At 31.5% G+C, this 18,740-nt stretch overlaps 1 protein-coding gene across 1 annotated transcript in view; it reads left to right on the top strand.

Moving 5' to 3' along the window:
- Positions 1–18,740, top strand: part of LOC145245776 (dynein axonemal heavy chain 6-like) — a 265,159-nt gene that overhangs the window by 234,606 nt on the left and 11,813 nt on the right. The window contains exons 57-62 of the mRNA XM_080107390.1: positions 1,508–1,609; positions 4,702–4,816; positions 6,849–6,970; positions 11,161–11,331; positions 11,725–11,811; positions 15,002–15,248. Of these exons, the coding sequence (XP_079963516.1) occupies positions 1,508–1,609; positions 4,702–4,816; positions 6,849–6,970; positions 11,161–11,331; positions 11,725–11,811; positions 15,002–15,248 (844 nt within the window). The remainder of the gene's footprint in view (positions 1–1,507; positions 1,610–4,701; positions 4,817–6,848; positions 6,971–11,160; positions 11,332–11,724; positions 11,812–15,001; positions 15,249–18,740) is intronic.

The raw sequence follows: 18,740 nt of genomic DNA on the forward strand, positions 1-18,740 counted from the left end.
TTTAATTTTCAATACTTATCAGATGAATTTCTGTACAACACATATCTAAGAACAATGCCAGACATATAAATTACCTTTGTGTGAAATTTAAAAAAGATAGGCTCAGCCATTTCAGAACCTATGAGGAAGGAACTCACACACACATGCACACACAGACACACAGACACACGCATGTACGCACACACACGCACACACACATATACACACACACACATACACACATACACACACACACACACACATACAGTGACTTTTATATAATATTGGAGATAGAGATTATGAACCAAGAGATGTGTCTAATAGTTTTTCATTTAGTTGATCCTTCTTTTATGGCTGCAAAGAATGGCCAATTCGCAGAAATTGAAACAATTGTTCAGGCTGTGATGTAGGCCAGAGAAGAAACTGGTTTGACGCAACCAAAGTAAATGCTACTGCAATAGAAAGAACAATATATTGTATAATAACATTGCAAGAAAAATATATCGCATAATAACATTGCAAGAAAAATATATCGCATAATAACATTGCAAGAAAAATATATCACATAATAACATTGCAAGAACAATATATTGCATGATAAAATTGCAAGAACAATATATTGCATAATAACATTGCAAGAAAAATATACCACATAATAACATTGCAAGAACAATATATCACATAATAACATTGCAAGAAAAATATATCACATAATAACATTGCAAGAACAATATATTGCATGATAACATTGCAAGAACAATATATTGCATAATAACATTGCAAGAAAAATATACCACATAATAACATTGCAAGAACAATATATCACATAATAACATTGCTAGAACAATATATTGCATAATAACATTGCAAGAACAATATATTGCATAATGCCATTGTAAGAAAAATATAACGCATAATAACATTGCAACAAAAATATATCGTATAATAACATTACAAGAACAATATATTGCATAATAACATTGCAAGAACAATATATCGCATAATAACATTGCAAGAACAATATATCACATAATAAAATTGCAAGAAAAATATATCACATAATAACATTGCAAGAACAATATATCACATAATAAAATTGCAAGAACAATATATCACCTAATAACATTGCAAGAACAATATATTGCATGATAACATTGCAAGAAAAATATATCGCATAATAACATTGCAAGAAAAATATATCACATAATAACATTGCAAGAACAATATATTGCATGATAACATTGCAAGAACAATATATTGCATGATAACATTGCAAGAACAATATATCACATAATAACATTGCAAGAAAAATATATCACATAATAACATTGCAACAACAATATATTGCATAATAACATTGCAAGAACAATATATTGCATAATAACATTGCAAGAACAATATATTGCATGATAACATTGCAAGAACAATATATTGCATAATAACATTGCAAGAAAAATATATCACATAATAACATTGCAAGAAAAATATATCGCATAATAACATTGTTCATTTTAATTTTTCTTTTCAGTATGATTTTGCTGAAAGCGACCGTGAGTGTGCTTTGCTTAATTTGCAGATGTTTTGCACAAAGACTATTCCTTGGGATGCCCTTATATACATTACTGGTGAGGTAAGCGTGTCTCCTTCATAACATTAAGAAACATATAAAAGTTTGATGTAGCAAAATGATGCTTTTTGTTTTTCATTTCTGTCTCATATTTTGAAAATTGCTTACAGCAACACGTTTGTCAAAGTCAAGTAAATATCTGACGAAGAGATCTTTCTCGAAATATTATATTACACGGACATACCACCAGATCGACTTTCCCAGGTAACCACTGTGCAAATATAAATATACTGCGTATATGAAATATGAATATGTACACATGTATTTATAAGTTGTATTAATAAATTTCTCACTTGCTTCAGGCTGTGTCTTTCCGTTACTTCTGCATTGTACCGCCTTCTACAATTCCATTTAACTACAATGCTTCAAGCAAACTACACCCACCTCTTATATATATATATATATATATATATATATATATATATATATATATATATATATATATATATATATATATATATATAAATTACAATAAGTTTACCAAGGTAATCAAAATGGTAAACTTAAAATATATTATAAATATTAAAGAGTTAATATTTACAAGTAAAGTAATCTCAACCAAATGTAAAAGCTCAATAAAACCGAAAAGGAAATAGAGCTTATAATATGAACAAATGATTAATAAAACATGTTAAAAGACATCTTGAAAAAGAGTTAAAAGCATATTTAATTTTAAAAAGGAAGCACAAGATAAGTGGATAGTCCTTAATCCGCGGAGTTTCGAAGAAATACTCTCCTTCTCATCAGAGGGCAGGAATTAGCAAAATGCGGGATCAGATTTTGCAAGTAAAAGTATTTAATTAAACTACAAGTAAGTCACAGATCTTACTTGGTTAAAAAAAAGGGTGAGGTAAGGGGAATAGGGGTAAAAGAAAAATGATAAAAAGATTTCACATGAATGGATAGTCCGGTGAAGGGTAAAAAATCCAAGAATGGTAAAATCCAAAACGGTCGAATTAAAAATTTCCAATCCAATGGGTAAGTTCCAAATGGTCCAAGATGATCCAAAAGGCAGAGTTCCTTGGAAAAAATCGCCAATGGAATGAATTCCAAATCATTAAAAGAAAAAGCACTGGAGAGAATATTTAAAACACGTCTGTCAAGGCTGGAGGAATCAAGTAAATGAAGGTTAAAAAAAGAAAAAAAAAAAAAAACGAAAAGCGGTGAAAGTTTAAATTTGAAAAGCAAGGTCAAACTGACCCAGACAAAAAGCGCGAAAGTTAGCGTTAATAATTAGGTCAACTTAGATATGCACGGGAAAGTCCCAGAATTAAATTAAGAAACACGAGTCAGAAGAACAAATAAATGGCTAAGTTTATGAAATGGAGCGTCTATTATATAAAAAAAAAAAAAAATGAAAGTAAATAAATTAAAAATTGAAAATTAAAAATTAAAGAGTTAAAAAAAATTTTTTAAAAACCTATATATACATATATACACATACATACATATACATATATATCTCTCTCTCTCTATATATATATACACATACAAATACATATACATACATAAAGACACATAAATGCACACATACATGTACATACATACCCACACGCATATACATATATATACATATATGTATACATATACAATAACACACACACACATACATATACATATATATATATACAAACACACACATACGCATGCATAAATATATACACATATCCAAAAACATATCCAAAAAAATATACAACTTAAACAAAAACATACATACATATTTACATACAATTTAAGGGGAGGGACTGGCCGGTATCTACAAACTCCGGAATAAGGCAAATAAATGTGTATGTAAATGCATATAGTAAAATATAAGTAAACAAATACATGTGTATGTGTGTGTTTGTACAAAGACGAATCAGTGATTTCATTGTATTCGAATAGCCTTCTGTGGCTGATAAAAACCTACACAATTTATCAGCGTTCGTCTTTGGAATATGAATGTATGGTTTTTAAATAAATATTTGTATTTTGGCTCTCGCGATCGAGCATTTTATTTGATTTCTTTTCATCACATTTTGACACCCTATATATATATATATATATATATATATATATATATATATATATATATATATATATATATAACTGGGAATTTTTTTGAAATAGTGATGTATGATGGATTTTTTTCCAAAAAAAATGTAACATTTCTCCCCTTTATTTTTTGACGGATTTTTTGCATCCAATCTTCTTTGGAATATGAATGTATGGTTTTCTAATAAATATTTGCATTTTTTGCATCCAATCTGTTTCATCAAAAGCGAAAAGAAATGTCAGATTAAAAAAAAAAACAGCGAAAAACTAAGCAATTATTCTTAATATCAGAATAAAATTTATTTACAATAAAATAATGAACTTTATACATTATACTTTATAAATTTAGAAACATTTACCAATGAAATGTAGTACTGTTATAGCCTTGCAGGCAATAATCAAGACAAACAAATTAATATAGTTAATAGAAAAAGTATGTTACAGAAGTGCACATCATCATTATGAGGGCAATAACTGCCACGAGTCGCTACCTGATAACATGTTAAATGTAAATATATTTATGGCCTCTGTGTTAGTCTATTATTTATGAAATAAGTATAATCACCTTAGCCCATAACAAAAATCCAATTAATACACAATTCAACAATTGACAATTATTAGATTTAAAATTAAAAGGTCAATTTTATACCCATTAAAACGTTTACATCAGTGAGTTTTGTAGACTTGCAGACCGGTAATAATCAAGATAAATACTTGTAGTATAATTAACAAAAAGTGAATTATCAAAAAATATATTGCAGACGTGCATGTCATTATTCTGGGGCTATAACTGCCATGAATTGCTACCCAATAACGTATTAGACATAATGATATTTATAGTCCCTGGATAAGTCCATTATCTGTAAAATAGATATATCAGCCTCCCTCATAATATGAACTTTGTACATCATACTTTACGAATTGAAAAATATTTACCAGTCAATTCAGTTTTAGAAATTATCAACTGACGTCGCAAGAAAAGGAATTATTTGAAATATAAAAATTACATTGAATTATCCGTGTAACATTTCAATGTATTTGAATGCAATCTTTATTTTTAGATTACTTATGGCGGACGTATTACTGACAATTGGGACCAAAGATGTCTGAAAACAATTCTTAAGACTTACTTTCAACGTAAAACATTGGATCCTGACTATGCATATTCCCCGTCTCGTAAGTATTGTTTGATCATTCTTGAATTGGAAGCCATATTTAATTTCAGACGAGTTTCTATACAAGTTCTGGAGATGTTCTGTACAGGTTCTCGACTTTATAATTTTGCAGCCAAAGAGCAAAAGATCTTTCTCGTGTTGACACGAAAAAATGACATGCTAAAAGATTCAATTTTTATGGAGAAATTTTGGTTTCTGATTGCTTAATAGCAGAACGTGAATTAATTTGATTCATTAGTTCCTATCAGTAATGCTTATAAATAAAATCTCCCACCTTTCAGGGAGGATACCCCATTATGAAACTCTCATGATGGGATGTGTCTCCTAGTGGCTTCGGCTGCAGGGAGACAGGGTAGAGTACTCTTCAAGGATCCGTTCTTGACACTCAGCCCGACAGGTGAGGGGCCGGGAACCGGTCTAGCACCTGTCAGACTGAGGTACACCACCTGGGTACTACCTAGGAGGTCCACCCTCCCAGGCCTTGCCACCAGGTTTTCCAGTGGGGCAAGTTTATTTCTTGTCACCTGAGGCGCCCCTACCGGGGAATGCTGACGAGGTGCCCAGGCAATTTTTGTTGAGGCAAGAGTGCCCCTTCTTTAAGGGAACTTGCCTGTTCTCCACCTTCCGGCCTTGTGCCACATTTTGCTGTGGTGGACAGCAAATAAATATCTACCCCATTATGAATCAAAAATATTTGTCTGGACTTTCTTTTATCTTTATCGGATGTTACGGCTTTGTAAGCATGCGCCGCATGTTTCAGTGGTGCATATAAATCGTGGGTATTGCAAGTGATAGATGTTCAGCCAATGGAAAAAACGGGGGGGGGGCACATACAATTGAAAATATTTCTGGTTGAAGTCCGGCTACCCAAGAGATGTTTAGAGATATTTTGTTTTATTTGTAATAAAATAAATACTTTATTAAAAATCGGAACCATGCTAAGACCAACCTATTTGAAAAAATAAATAATGTCTGGTATTATCTGCAGATAAGACCTTTGAACTGATACTGTTTGAGTAGTAAGCTTCTGGGTGGTCAAATGGTGACCATTGACAAAGGCCAAAATTTGGTGAAGAGATTCTAAGAGATAAGAAGGGGAAACAGTCAGAACCGGTCCTCTGGAGGAGTGAAAAAGCGGTTGAAGTTGGACGTTTGAGGAGGCGATTGGTTTTTTTCCAGTCTCGTGATCAGTTGGGTCGATGTGACTCCATTGGTTAGGTGAGTCTTTGAGGATCTTAGCTGTTGATGGAACTTATGTTCCATCTTAATCAGAAAAGATCTCATTTTATAAGTCTGCTGATCAACCTAGGAAAACAAGTATTGTTAATTATTTTTAAATTGGAATTGTGATTTTTATTTGGAAGAAGAATTCTAAAAAGAAATATATACTAACGAGGCAAACGAGCTGAAACAAAAGAAGCAGGGAATATAAGGCCAAGAATTTGTCAGTGAACCAGTGCGAGTTTGACTAAAGCCAAAGTAATAACAGAGAAAGAGAAAGAAGCTAGAAGACTTGGAAAAGGGCTGCAGTGAAGTCACGGAAGTGTGGACCCAGAGGTTTTTGCTTTCAACTGTATCGGTTGATTGATATGATTTAACTATAGTAATTTCCTGACTTAAATGCACTAAACATAAATGCTATTGGGTTTTTTTTTATTATACCTTTCCCTTTGCACAACTCAAGCATGTTCTGCATATTCAAAAACAAAAACAATTTTTCTTTAAAAAAAAAACAAACCAAACACCATGAATAAATATATGAAGATATAAAAAACTTGAAAAATAAAAACTCGTTGAAGAAGGCCAGAGAGCATATCAACCAAAATGTAATTGCAAAATAAACAGAACTGATGAGAGCAATATAAACACATGTGAAATATTGTTTTAAATATCTTTGTCAAAATTTTTTGTCAAAATTTTGACAAAAAATATTTGCCAAAATTTTTGTCAATTTTTTGTGTATCTTTCCATTTATGTGTTTTAAATCGGATTTCTGTCAATTTTTAATTTTTTTTATCAATTTAAAAATGCAGACATATATTATGCACCAAACACCAATATGATTGAAAAATACAAGACGTATATCAGTGATCTTCCCTTGAATGAAGAACCTGAGATATTTGGAATGCATGACAATGTTAACATCATCTTTCAGGTAAGTTTCAACTTTTCTTCGGTATTATTTAATTTTATGCCTATTTCGTAAGAATGTTTGCTATTCAGCCGGGAGATCAAGATTCAATCCTCGGTTAAGTTATGCTTAAAAAATGGCACTTGATGCCCTCTTAGTAAACACTCAACATTATAAAGGGAGGATCAAGTGTAAGTGTGAAAATGTTGGGTAACGATAAAGTTTAATTCTTCCCACATTCGATAAGTAACCATGAATTAAATAAGGAGTTTAGTTCAATATTTAGTACAGATTCCCATGTTCGAAATAAACGATCATGGTGATAGTATAAGACAATTGTACAATTTATTCCTTTAATTCAGCTGACATTTACACTTCTTGACAGTATCTGTTTCGTAGCACAAAAGCAATCATTTAATTATTATATCAATCAGTGAATTTATTTTTCCTTTAACTCATCAGAAGAAATAGCAACTATCAATCCATCAAAAGGAAATAAAATGTGTTTAGACATGATTAAAAAATCCGAAAATTGGAAGAGAAGTTGCAGTTACCTTATTGGTTCCTTACATCATACCATTTTGAACTTAGAAATAAAGTCACTAGAACCCAAATATTTCTATTAACAAATTACATTAGTTTCGGTATATACTACTAGAAATGTTCTATGTAACTTTGACTTTGACCTTGACATATAGATGTTTGAGGTCCAGGTTTTGGACCTATTCATCGTTTAAAGGGAAAAATTTCCTAGACAACTTTGTGGCATGCGTGGCACAGAAAACCAGGAATTTGCACTTCCATTTAGGAGGATGGGTAATATAAACTCGGCAGCACTCTTCAATGGGCGTCAAGTCTGTTTGTGAATGCGTTTACCGTTTGTGCTTGTACAACTGCATCTGGGAGATCATTCCATGTGTTGACAACCCTCTGTGAGACGGCTTTCTTGTATCATAGATTCCATGGATGTACTTGTAGAGATCGATCATGTCACCACGATTTCTCTGATGCTCAAGGCTGGGCAGTCTCAGGGTTCTCAATCTTTCAGAATATGGCTTGTCCTTCAGTGATGCCAGCAGATTGGTTGCTTGGCGCTGTACGTCTTCCAGATCACTGCATAAGGTCTTATAGTGTGGCTGCCAGACAGAGTGACCATACTCCAAGATAGGACGCACAAGGCCCTTGTATAGTTGCACAAAGACTGTATTTGAGAGGAAGTCAAAAGTGTGGTGAATGATCCCGACAACTTTATTTGCTTTTGCGATGGATTTAGCTACATGTTAGAACTCAGTTTGTTGTCGATGTAGACGTCTAGGTCTTTCTCATGATCATGCTCTTCCAGTGTTATCACTCCAGGCGAGTTGTCTTTCAATGTGTATTTAGCCTCTGATCTCCTGCTCCCTAGTTTCAGGATGCTGTATTTCTGTGGGTGAAAACGGAGCAACCAGTCCTGTGACCAGTTCTGCAAGTTAGTAATTAGTAATTAATAACTTCATTTTTTATAATTAATATATCCATATCTATCCAAATCAATATCAATGAATCAATGAATATAATATATTACACATGTTTGCACATCCACTAAATTTATACGAAACTTTTTACAAAAGAAAAAAAACAAAAAAAAACATATTTTCAATTTCCGGTTGTATTAAATTATTTATTTAATCTGAATTTAAATCCATACGTAATTAAGTTCTTATTACTGTTTTAATAAAATTTATTATTACATAAATTATATTTTTTATAGTCCATAATTCTATTACTGTAATCTTATTTAGTTGCAATATGCGAATTCCCTAAAAATGTTATTATATTGTTTGCCTCAAACAAAGCCTTCGATAATTCAACTTATTAAATTTTAAACTTAACAGAGTAATTTCCCTTTAATCGAAACCTTAAATATATATTTCCCGATTTTTATTTTTACTTTATCATTATTTTTTTCTTACCTGAATAAATGATATTTAAATAATTTTAATGTCATTCATTTTATATTATTTATTAATTTAGTTTGTACTATAAATTAATTAGTTCAATGAAAGAGTTCATTCGTTAGCAAACACATAACGGAAAGAGGTATGTTATTTGCTTGTGCGTTACACAGACTGGATGTTAATGAACTGTTTTATTATATGTGGAACACCCACAAGCTGGAATCTTAAGGAGATATCAATCATACCAGTTATCATAGGTGCCACATGGCTTATGAAGAAGAACCTGAAGTCCTACCTAACTAATATTCCTGGTGAACCAAGTGCAAAAGAGATCCAGACAATTGCACTTAAGGGAACAGCGAGGATACTAAAAAGAGCTCTCGGTTGGTTTCAATGAAAGGCGAGGCAATGTTGGCAGCTGGTTTGGCTACTCAATACCCAGCATTACAATCTTCAAAGGAAGAAAAAAAATGACAATAGAACATTTGAACTCTTAGACGACAAGCTATATATATCACAATGTTTTTTTTTTGTTGTTGTTTTTTTTTACACAGTGATCACCACTTATCAAGGCCCGGAAGCCACTCAGGGATAAGGGTTATTGCAAGTACATTAAAAATGTTAAAGAGAATCAGTTAACTAGACGCCACAACACAGCAGACATACACCAACCGTAGCCACTTATTTAGGCACCGCCAAAACTGGGGGGGGGGGGGGCAGGTCAGTACTTTTTGACGGACCGTCTTTTTAAAAATCTACCAAAAATCAGGTAATTATCCGATCAATACGAAATTTTCAGCGATTATTAGGAGAAGAATGAACTTTATAACAGTGTACTTATTTTTCATAAACGATATTTATATATATATTTTTTTTTGCTTACAAAACCCCCCCTTGTTTTGAAGTGGGAACAAATATGCTTAAAATAATCATTTGAAACTGAACAAAACATATTGTGTTGTTGTAAGGGACAGAATTATAGATTAAAAAAAAAAAAAAAAAAAAATTGTTTGCATACCTTATTTTGACGTCTGAATATCAGAACTTCGATTGTGTTTAATTATCCCGCTTTTGAGTTTTGAAGTGTGAAATTCGGTGAATATGTTAAGTAAAATAATTAATTTAAGTTAAGCAAAACAAAAAAAAAAATTTTTTTATATTTATACGAAAAAAGCCATTTTAAAATTTTTGATAAATAAATTAACAATTTTTTTTTAGCGAGCCGAATAATGCATGACCATTATTAAACAGAGCATGCTTTGAATAATCGATACAAAAAAAAAAAATTCGATAAATATTGTGCCCTTTGTGTTAAAAATAGCATCATTTTTTTCGATCTCGTTTGAAAACGTTTGCCGCCTTTCGACTACGGTGGACCAAAAGCGCTGAAATAATTTTTTTTTATTCTGCTTTAAATTGCCCCCTCCCCCCATTTTGGGGAGCCTGGCCCCCACACACATACACATTAAAAACCAAACTCATACAAATGGTCACCCATCTGGTACTGGCCAGCCTCAGCTTAATAATACATTGAAATTTTCGTCACTGAAAAATAAGTTTTTTTGGCCTGTTTAGTCTTCCATAGTTTTCGTCTCATCGAAAGAAAACGTAAACAGAATCGATCTGAACTCTTCGGCGACGCGAAATATCTGGTTACATATATGAATAAGTGGAATTATTTGAAATTCAGGTACTTATATTATAATATTTTTGCATATTCTCTTAGAAAATCATCCTAAATCTTAGTTAGACAATAAATGAATAAATAAATTATTTCAAAAACCCTTTTTTTTAAATATTTAAGTACGTTTTTTGTGCAAGACAAAAAATAACAATTGTTAACTTTTTGGGAAAATTTAACATTTAAAATTGAATTAAAAATAGTAGAAAAAGTTTTACATTATTCTGTTTTCTATATGATAAAATTCAGGGTTTTATCTTTCTGGAAAAAAAAAGTTACTCAGAAATAATGGATTTTAATAAATGTAATTTAGTTTTAAAAAACAACAACAACTTGATTTTGCGGCCATTTTTGGCGGTGCCTACACTTATTTCTATGCCTAGATTATAATTTGCATGACTGAAAGATATATCTAAACAATTAATTCCTATTTTAGTGAAGGGTTCCAGGTTCAGGCGCCACTGCTTCCCTACAGCAGGCACATGCCAACCATGGCCATTTATTTCTAAGCCTCTTGTTACTAAACTTATTTGTATGAATGTAAAATGGCAAAGAAGATGTGTTTTATTTATTTATCCTTTTCTTTTCTTATAAAGAAACAAGAAACTTCCATTTTGGTAAAAACAGTTTTAAGCATTCAACCTCGAATTTCAAGTGAAGGAGGATTGAACACCAATGATGAGATTGTTACGGAACTTGCCAACAGCATTCAAGATCGGTTGATGGATAAACTCGATATTGAGCAGTGCCATAAAAGTCTATTTACGGTAAAGCGTTTCTTCTTTTTTAGCATTATATTTTGAATTAGATACAATTTATTTTATACTGAATTTTATCTAATATAAATTTGAAATTTTCCTTTTTCTTCCTTTCGTTATTTTTACTTACTTTCTTCATTTTAATTGAGTAAAAGTTGTTGGAGTCGAGATGGAACTGAGGGGGTAAAATTTGCCAATTGTGTAAATTTATAGATGATTGCAAACGAGTCGAATTGCATTGTGGAATTTATTTTTCATATTTTAAAGAAACAGCATAATCATATAAATTGTTTTTTTTTTCTTTTTTATCTATTTATTTTATTTATTTATTTTATTTTATTTATTTTATTTTATTTTTATTTTATTTATTTATTTTTTTTTATTTTTTTTTTTTTTTTGCAGCTTGATGGTGAAGGTCGGGTAAATTCTCTAACAACTGTTTTAAGCCAAGAAATAGATCGCTTCAATAAACTGCTGCACGTTATCAAGGTAATTTATGAGAGATGTTTTTTCCCCCTCTTTTTTTAACAGTTCTGGGGGATAACCTTAAAGTCATGAGGCCCCAATTTGGGAGCTCTGGGAAGCATGAAGTAGCTTCTTAAGTACCTGAATTATCTGTACTTTCTATAAATACAATTTCTTCTTGATTGCTTTCTGTTTTCTTCTGGACCTTTAAGGCCACAACAAAGATAAAAAAAAAAAATTTTTAACTATATAAATTTACATATTGAAGGGAAAACCCCCACAACTATTCATGGAATCACTGTAGATGCAAAACTAAAGTTATATATACAGCAGGTGTTACTTTCTGAAAGTTTTAAAAAAACATTTTAAATGGAGAACGACTTCAAATCAAAGACTCTTGTGGTGATCCATCCTATTCCATCACTATCTGGACTCTTCTTGACTCTAAAGTCGTTGTGACCAATTAGTAGAATTGATAAGCAAATTGGGGAAACAGCCTCTGTCAACCCATTACTTCTGTATTTTGTGTTAATACAATTTCTTGTTAGTTACCTTCTGTTTATGTTATTTCTTCTAGTCATTTAAACAAACTGAAATGGATCTAGCATTTCAAACAGAGAGTGTTTTCAACTTGACTCTTATGGTCACTTACCCTATTCAATCATCGTGTAGACTCTTCTTGATTCTACAAATAAAATCGTAATGACTAATCAGTTGGAAACGAAGTGAGAAAACAACCTCTGCCAACCCATTACTTCCATACTTTCTGTTAACACACGAACTAATCGTATATAAAACGTATGTAGCATTTCGACATAAAATGACCCAGCAATGGCTGACATGCTGCAAAACCCAATACCAACCACTCTTTTTAATAATTACAGAATGAAAATGTTTTCTTAAAAAACAAATCAAAATCTTTACAATGTAAATATCAAACTATAATCATAGAATTCTATTTGTTGATTTTTTTATTGGAATCCTTTTAGATGAGTAATTTGTATATTTATTTTATTTTTTTTTATGCAGACTGTTATCCTTATCTTCGTAGTTGTTGTTTCACAACATTTTGACCAACTGTTTCTCTGGCCTTTGTCAGGTGGTTAACCACAACTGGATAGGAATGCTGAGTCTCTTAACCTCAGTAATTAATGCTTTCTATAGTTGCTGTCATCTCACCAGGTTTTGGCCAACTAAACCTCTGGTCTGCTTTTGGTAGGATTGAAACTGCTATCTTTAAACAATACTCACCTGGAACCATAGAGATTCAATGCCTCTATCCACTGCAACACGGGCCCCAAAGTGGATAAAGGCATTGAATCTCTACAGTTTTAGGTGAGTATTATCTGAAGATAGCAGTTTTAATCCTACCCAAAGAAGAGGATTAGTTGATCAAAGCATAGTGAGATACCAATAACTATGAAAGGCATTAATTACTGAGGTTACAGTTAAGAGACTCAGCATTCTTATCCCGTTGCAGTTAACCACCTGACGAAAGCCAGAGCAATAGTTGGTTGAAACATCATGAAACAACAACTGATGAGGATAACAGTTTACAAATAAATAAATATACTATTCTAATTGTTGCTTTTTGGCTATGTAAATTATTATTTTTTTGCATTGTTTTATGGTATATCAACCATTTTCATGCTATCTAACATTGAATCCAGTCACTTTAGTAAAAGTTTTAATGCTTCAAGTTCTCGATACCTTTATTAATTTGTGACATTTGTTTAAACTCATTATTTATTATGTAAATTTATAAGTATGCCATCTTATTCGGTTGTGTGTCACTAAGGAGGGAGGGGTTGATGGATCAAATCCTGAAATTGATTGAGAGAATAATTGAGCAGCAAATAAGAATTCAGAGAAGTATGGATGAAATGTTGTTTAGTGTTACGCCTAGGCAAGGTGATGGTGGTGCTGGTGTGATTGCAAGAGTTATGAGCAAGTGGAGTAAGTTTAAAGAATTTCTGACATTATTAACTAGCAGAGCAATATTGCTATCGATTTAGGGAAATGTTTATCAGGCATGGGTGCACAGTGTAATTATGTATGGAAGAAAAACCTGGCATATGAGGATTGAGGGTATGTGTTGCATGGAATGAAGTGATATGCGAATGATACGATAGATGTGCAATGTAAGTCTTAAAGACAAGCTTAGATCTGACGATCTCAGAGGAAGTTTAAATCTGGATAGAATAGGGAGATGTGTGCAGGACAGGAGACTTTGTTGGTTTGGTCACAATGAAAGAATGGATGGTTTTATATTAGTAGAAATATCCAGGTTGGTGTCTGGAGACGCATTTAACTCACTGGGGGAAGATGCACCCCCGAATCAATATGGAAAGCAATAAGAAACTACCGTCTTGGCTTGTCTTTCCAAGAATACTATAGTTCTACAATTTGGGGATCCGTGGTCGCCGATGCTGTTAAAACAGCAGGGCCACTGATGATGATGAGGTGTAGAACAGTTGAAGTAGCAAGGAAAGTGTGAAGGAAAACATTGGAGGAAATGATAAGGATGGATTTGAAAGAAATAGAAATAAAAACCTGGGCAGAGATAGGTCAGTTTGGTAGTCAATTTCAAAAAAGCATCGAACCCATGTAAAACAGATATTAAGTCGATTGATTGATTGATTCATTCATTCATTCATTCAGGGATTCATTGATTGGATACATAAGAACTAAAACCAGTATAGATAATCCATCTATATACTTAAGTAAAATCAAGGATATTCAAAAACTTAGCGCGTTATCGCTGGAATGTTTTCCCAGCAGTTCAGGGGGGTTAATTCATAATTTTCTTAGGTTATCTCCCTTGTGTGATCTGTTTATTCTTCCATTAATGTAAAATTTTAAAAAATAAAAATAAGTTATAATTGGGTTGGTGCAAAAGAAATGTCGTTTATATATATATATATATATATATATATATATATATATATATATATATATATATATATATATATATATATATATATATATATGATTGAACTTTCAAGCTCCAGAATGCTGTCACTTAGAACTGATTATTACTTAACAACTTTATTCATTGCACCATATGTCTATGTTTTGTATTTGTTTGCGTTTTTATTTTGTTGTTTGTTGTTGTTTTTTGTCATTTATTTTTGTTTGTTTGTTTTTTTTCTTTTAACTATTTTCATTTTCAAATGGTATTGATGTTTGAAATTATGATTTTGTTTTCATTTAGAACACTGTCTATCAACTGAAGCAGGCTATAAAAGGTAATGTGGTGATGAGCTTAGAACTGGAGAAGATGTATCAGTCTTTTCTTGATAACCAAGTGCCTCAGTTGTGGTCCAAAGTCAGTTATCCTTCCCTGATGTCCTTAGGTAACTGGGTTCAAGACTTGATCACTCGATGTTTATTTCTGGATGTATGGATCAAGAAAGGAGAACCATGTTCCTTCTGGTTACCAGGATTCTTCTTCCCACAAGGTAAAATGTCCCCCTCTTTCTCTCCCCCCCTTTTTTTTTGATCACACAACTTATTTGGAATTTTTTCTTTTTTTTTTGTTTCATTTTTCTTTTTTCATCTTCAGAAATTAAAACGTACACATTTTTCATTAATAGAAGTTATGATGGACTTACATTTTTAGGACCCTGAAAGTTATTGTTAAAATTAATTACAGAGCTATGTAGAACCCTTCACAGTTAACAACTGGGTTTGCATATTCACTAGTGATGGGAAGATTCCAATATTTTTTCCTGATTCCGATACAATTACCAATTCTATACTAAATTCCCAATTCTGATACAATTACCGATTCTGATTTTTTTTATAAATCTCTAAATATCTAACTATATAATTGCTGTTTTTCCGATTACTGTAAAAGTACATGTAAAATGTGCAGATATTTCTCAAACGTAAAAAATCCCCTTGTAGTGTGGGGTGAGGTGGGTGAGGGAATTCATTTATTGGTAGTTTAAAATTAATAAATATTTATTATTTTATTATTACTACCAGCAGTGGAAGTTTTTGTTTAAAAAAAATAAAATTAAATTAAAAAAATAATTGTAGGAATCGTTTTTGGCATCAGAAAATAGGCATAAAATTTCCGCTTCCAATACCAATTCCAATACCTCAAAAAGTTCCGATTTTTCCGATTCCCGATTCTGATTCCAATTAATCGTTCCAACATCAGTATTAACTTATTTTATCAGGTTATAGGATTAATGTATCTTTCGGTGTACTGTATGAAGCAAGAGCAACAAAAAAGTACAGTTTAAATAAATATAATATAAAATAATAAAAATACAGTAAATATCTGTGCCGGTTTTAGGATTTGTTAATATTTTGAAACAGAGCATAATTATAAATGTTAATAAATCCTACAATGTTCGCAAATATTTACTGATCCACATACTTCAACCAATGTCTCATTTAAATCGTCTTCATATGCTTGTGTTCAAGGGAAGTAACTCGTTTAAAATTTGATATATCAATAATCTCCCTTGCTCATCAATTCAGAAACACATTCTTCACACATGCAACAATAGTGTAGTATCTGTTCTTCAGATGCTGCACTTCAATTTCTTGTTTTCTGTCAGTGGAGGAGTAGTCCTTCACGACTTAGACAATTTAAAAAAATTTTTTCCTTTTCTCCACGTTAAAAAACGACCCTGGTGTCTAACTCTGTCCCGTGGGGAGGCACTGTAAATAGGAACAATATATATTAAGTATTTTCAAAGATCTTTAAGTATTTGCAAAAGAATAATTGCCCTATTTACTTACCTTCTATAGTGACCTTGAATGAATAATACAACACAAGGGTGTATTTATAAGAATGTGCCTTTATTGTTTCATTTTACTTCAGCCAAAGTTCTCAGAAACCAATTTTGTATTTATTTGCTTCCCCACCAAAGCAAATTAGGCACAAGGTCGTTTTTAATGTGGGGTAAAAACCAGCTCCCCTAAAAGTACGAAAAAAGGGGGCACTCTGGTTACCAAAAATAATAATTGTCCCAGCATAGAGGGTTCCCCTTCTATTGACTGGTACAAATTATCTTAAGTGCAGCATCTGCAGAGCAGATACTACACTTTGATCCTGGTCCGAAGGCTTTCTGGGGTTAACATTTGATCTCTTATAGGAGATACACAGATATTCGAATATTCCATTAAAGTTTTCCTTTATCCCTCAAATACTGAGTTAGTAAAAAACTTGAGAACATAATTTTCCTCTCCCTAATTGACTATTTTAAATATGATAGAGTATATCCCTCGGTCTTTTCGATGGTGGAGTATCCAGCTTCGTGCTGTTACTTGAGGCAACATCACTTAGAGAAGATGTACCATTCCTCGTAAAAGCCAATGTAGGTAAGCCATATCGGAGAGATCTTATTTAGGCTACCAATACTTAGGTGTATCAGAATTGGGGGGGGGGGGATTTTGACACCCCTAACATGAAGCTGCGAATAAAATATAAAAAAACTCGTAATTTCTCTTTTAAAAGTGGGTTGTTTATTTTCTTTATGGAATATACTTCCAAAATAAACTATTAAAGTTGTATAAAAAATAATAGAAATATTATTTTTAAAAAAACAGTGTTTAAAAAGTGCCGGCGCGCCTTCATGCAGCCATTTTTTTACGTAATGAAATCAATTGAATTTTACGAGTTAATTTTTTTTTTCAATTTTTAAACTTTAAAAATCTATCAAAATTTTTCTATTGGTTAAATTTTTACGATATTTTTAGGGTCAAAGTGAAATTTTATGCTCTTTCCAATAAACTGAATATAATATTTTAGACAAACGTTTTTTTTTAAATTCAACCCCCCCCCCATTTTGAAATGTCTATTAAAGTTTTAATAATTAATTTACTCACCAAAGTTTTATATATCAAAAATTGAAGATAAAAGATCAATAAATAATATATTGTAAATTAAAACAAAAAAAAAGAAGTGTTTTTCGGAAATTTATCTGTAAAGTCCAAAGTGTAAAACCATTTTTTTTTTTAAAAACCACGTTGATTTTTTTTTTTTTTAATTGGAAGCCTATGTTCTGCTTATATTGTCCAGTAAGTAATAGACGCTTTCGACATTTTTTTCTATTTCATTCAATGTTTTCTTTTTTTAGATATTTAAAAAAATATTCACTCAACAAAAACGAATGAAAATATAATAAATCAAAAATTTATGTATTTCTTTAAGAAAAGAAAAAAAAATTCCTTGAGTGTCTTTTTTTTTAAGGCAAAATCTTATAAGTAAAATTTGACTATTTTTAAACTATGGGAACACATTTCTTCACTGACAAGGCTAGACGACTAACGCGAACATGTGGTTTTTACTTCCTTCTGTCCATCCATAGTTCAAAACAATTAAAAAGAAACTACTTCCGGTTTCAATAAAACATAAAATTCTTGCGTCATGGCACCTTTTTCAAATAGGCGTTTAAAAAATTCTTTTATTTAAAAAATAAATGGATTTTAAAATATAAATATGGATAAATTCTTAACAATGAAGAATGGAACTACACATTGATTAGTAATTTTTATAGGTAAGTGATTTTTTGGAATTTATATCGATTTTTTATAATCGACGTAAGTTAAATTTCGTTTATTTTCTTCAAATCTTTTTGAAAGAAAACCGATTTAAAAAAATAAATATTGCATAATTTACTATTAAACCTGTTATTTTTTTAAAATTTGGTCTTTGCTCCTTTAATTGAAAAAGATTAGGGTTTGACTTTTTTTTCAAGTAGTTTGGAATGATAGGAGGTCGAATTATTCACTATTTTTTCACGCATTCGTAAGGTCGGTTTCTGGCACACCTAACAAATACTATATGATGTTGAATATTTAGTCGGGTTTTACTTGTAGAGAAAATATCCTCATGCCAGGTTGTACTAACAAACCCCTATGAGAGACCTTAGACACTCGAGGATAGTGTCTAGTAGACATTTAAGTTGTCTCCTTTATAGAAATACAGAATA

This window comes from Euprymna scolopes, chromosome 23 (assembly GCF_053919585.1).
Source record: "Euprymna scolopes isolate OS-2025 chromosome 23, ASM5391958v1, whole genome shotgun sequence".
Classification (NCBI taxonomy): domain Eukaryota; kingdom Metazoa; phylum Mollusca; class Cephalopoda; order Sepiida; family Sepiolidae; genus Euprymna; species Euprymna scolopes.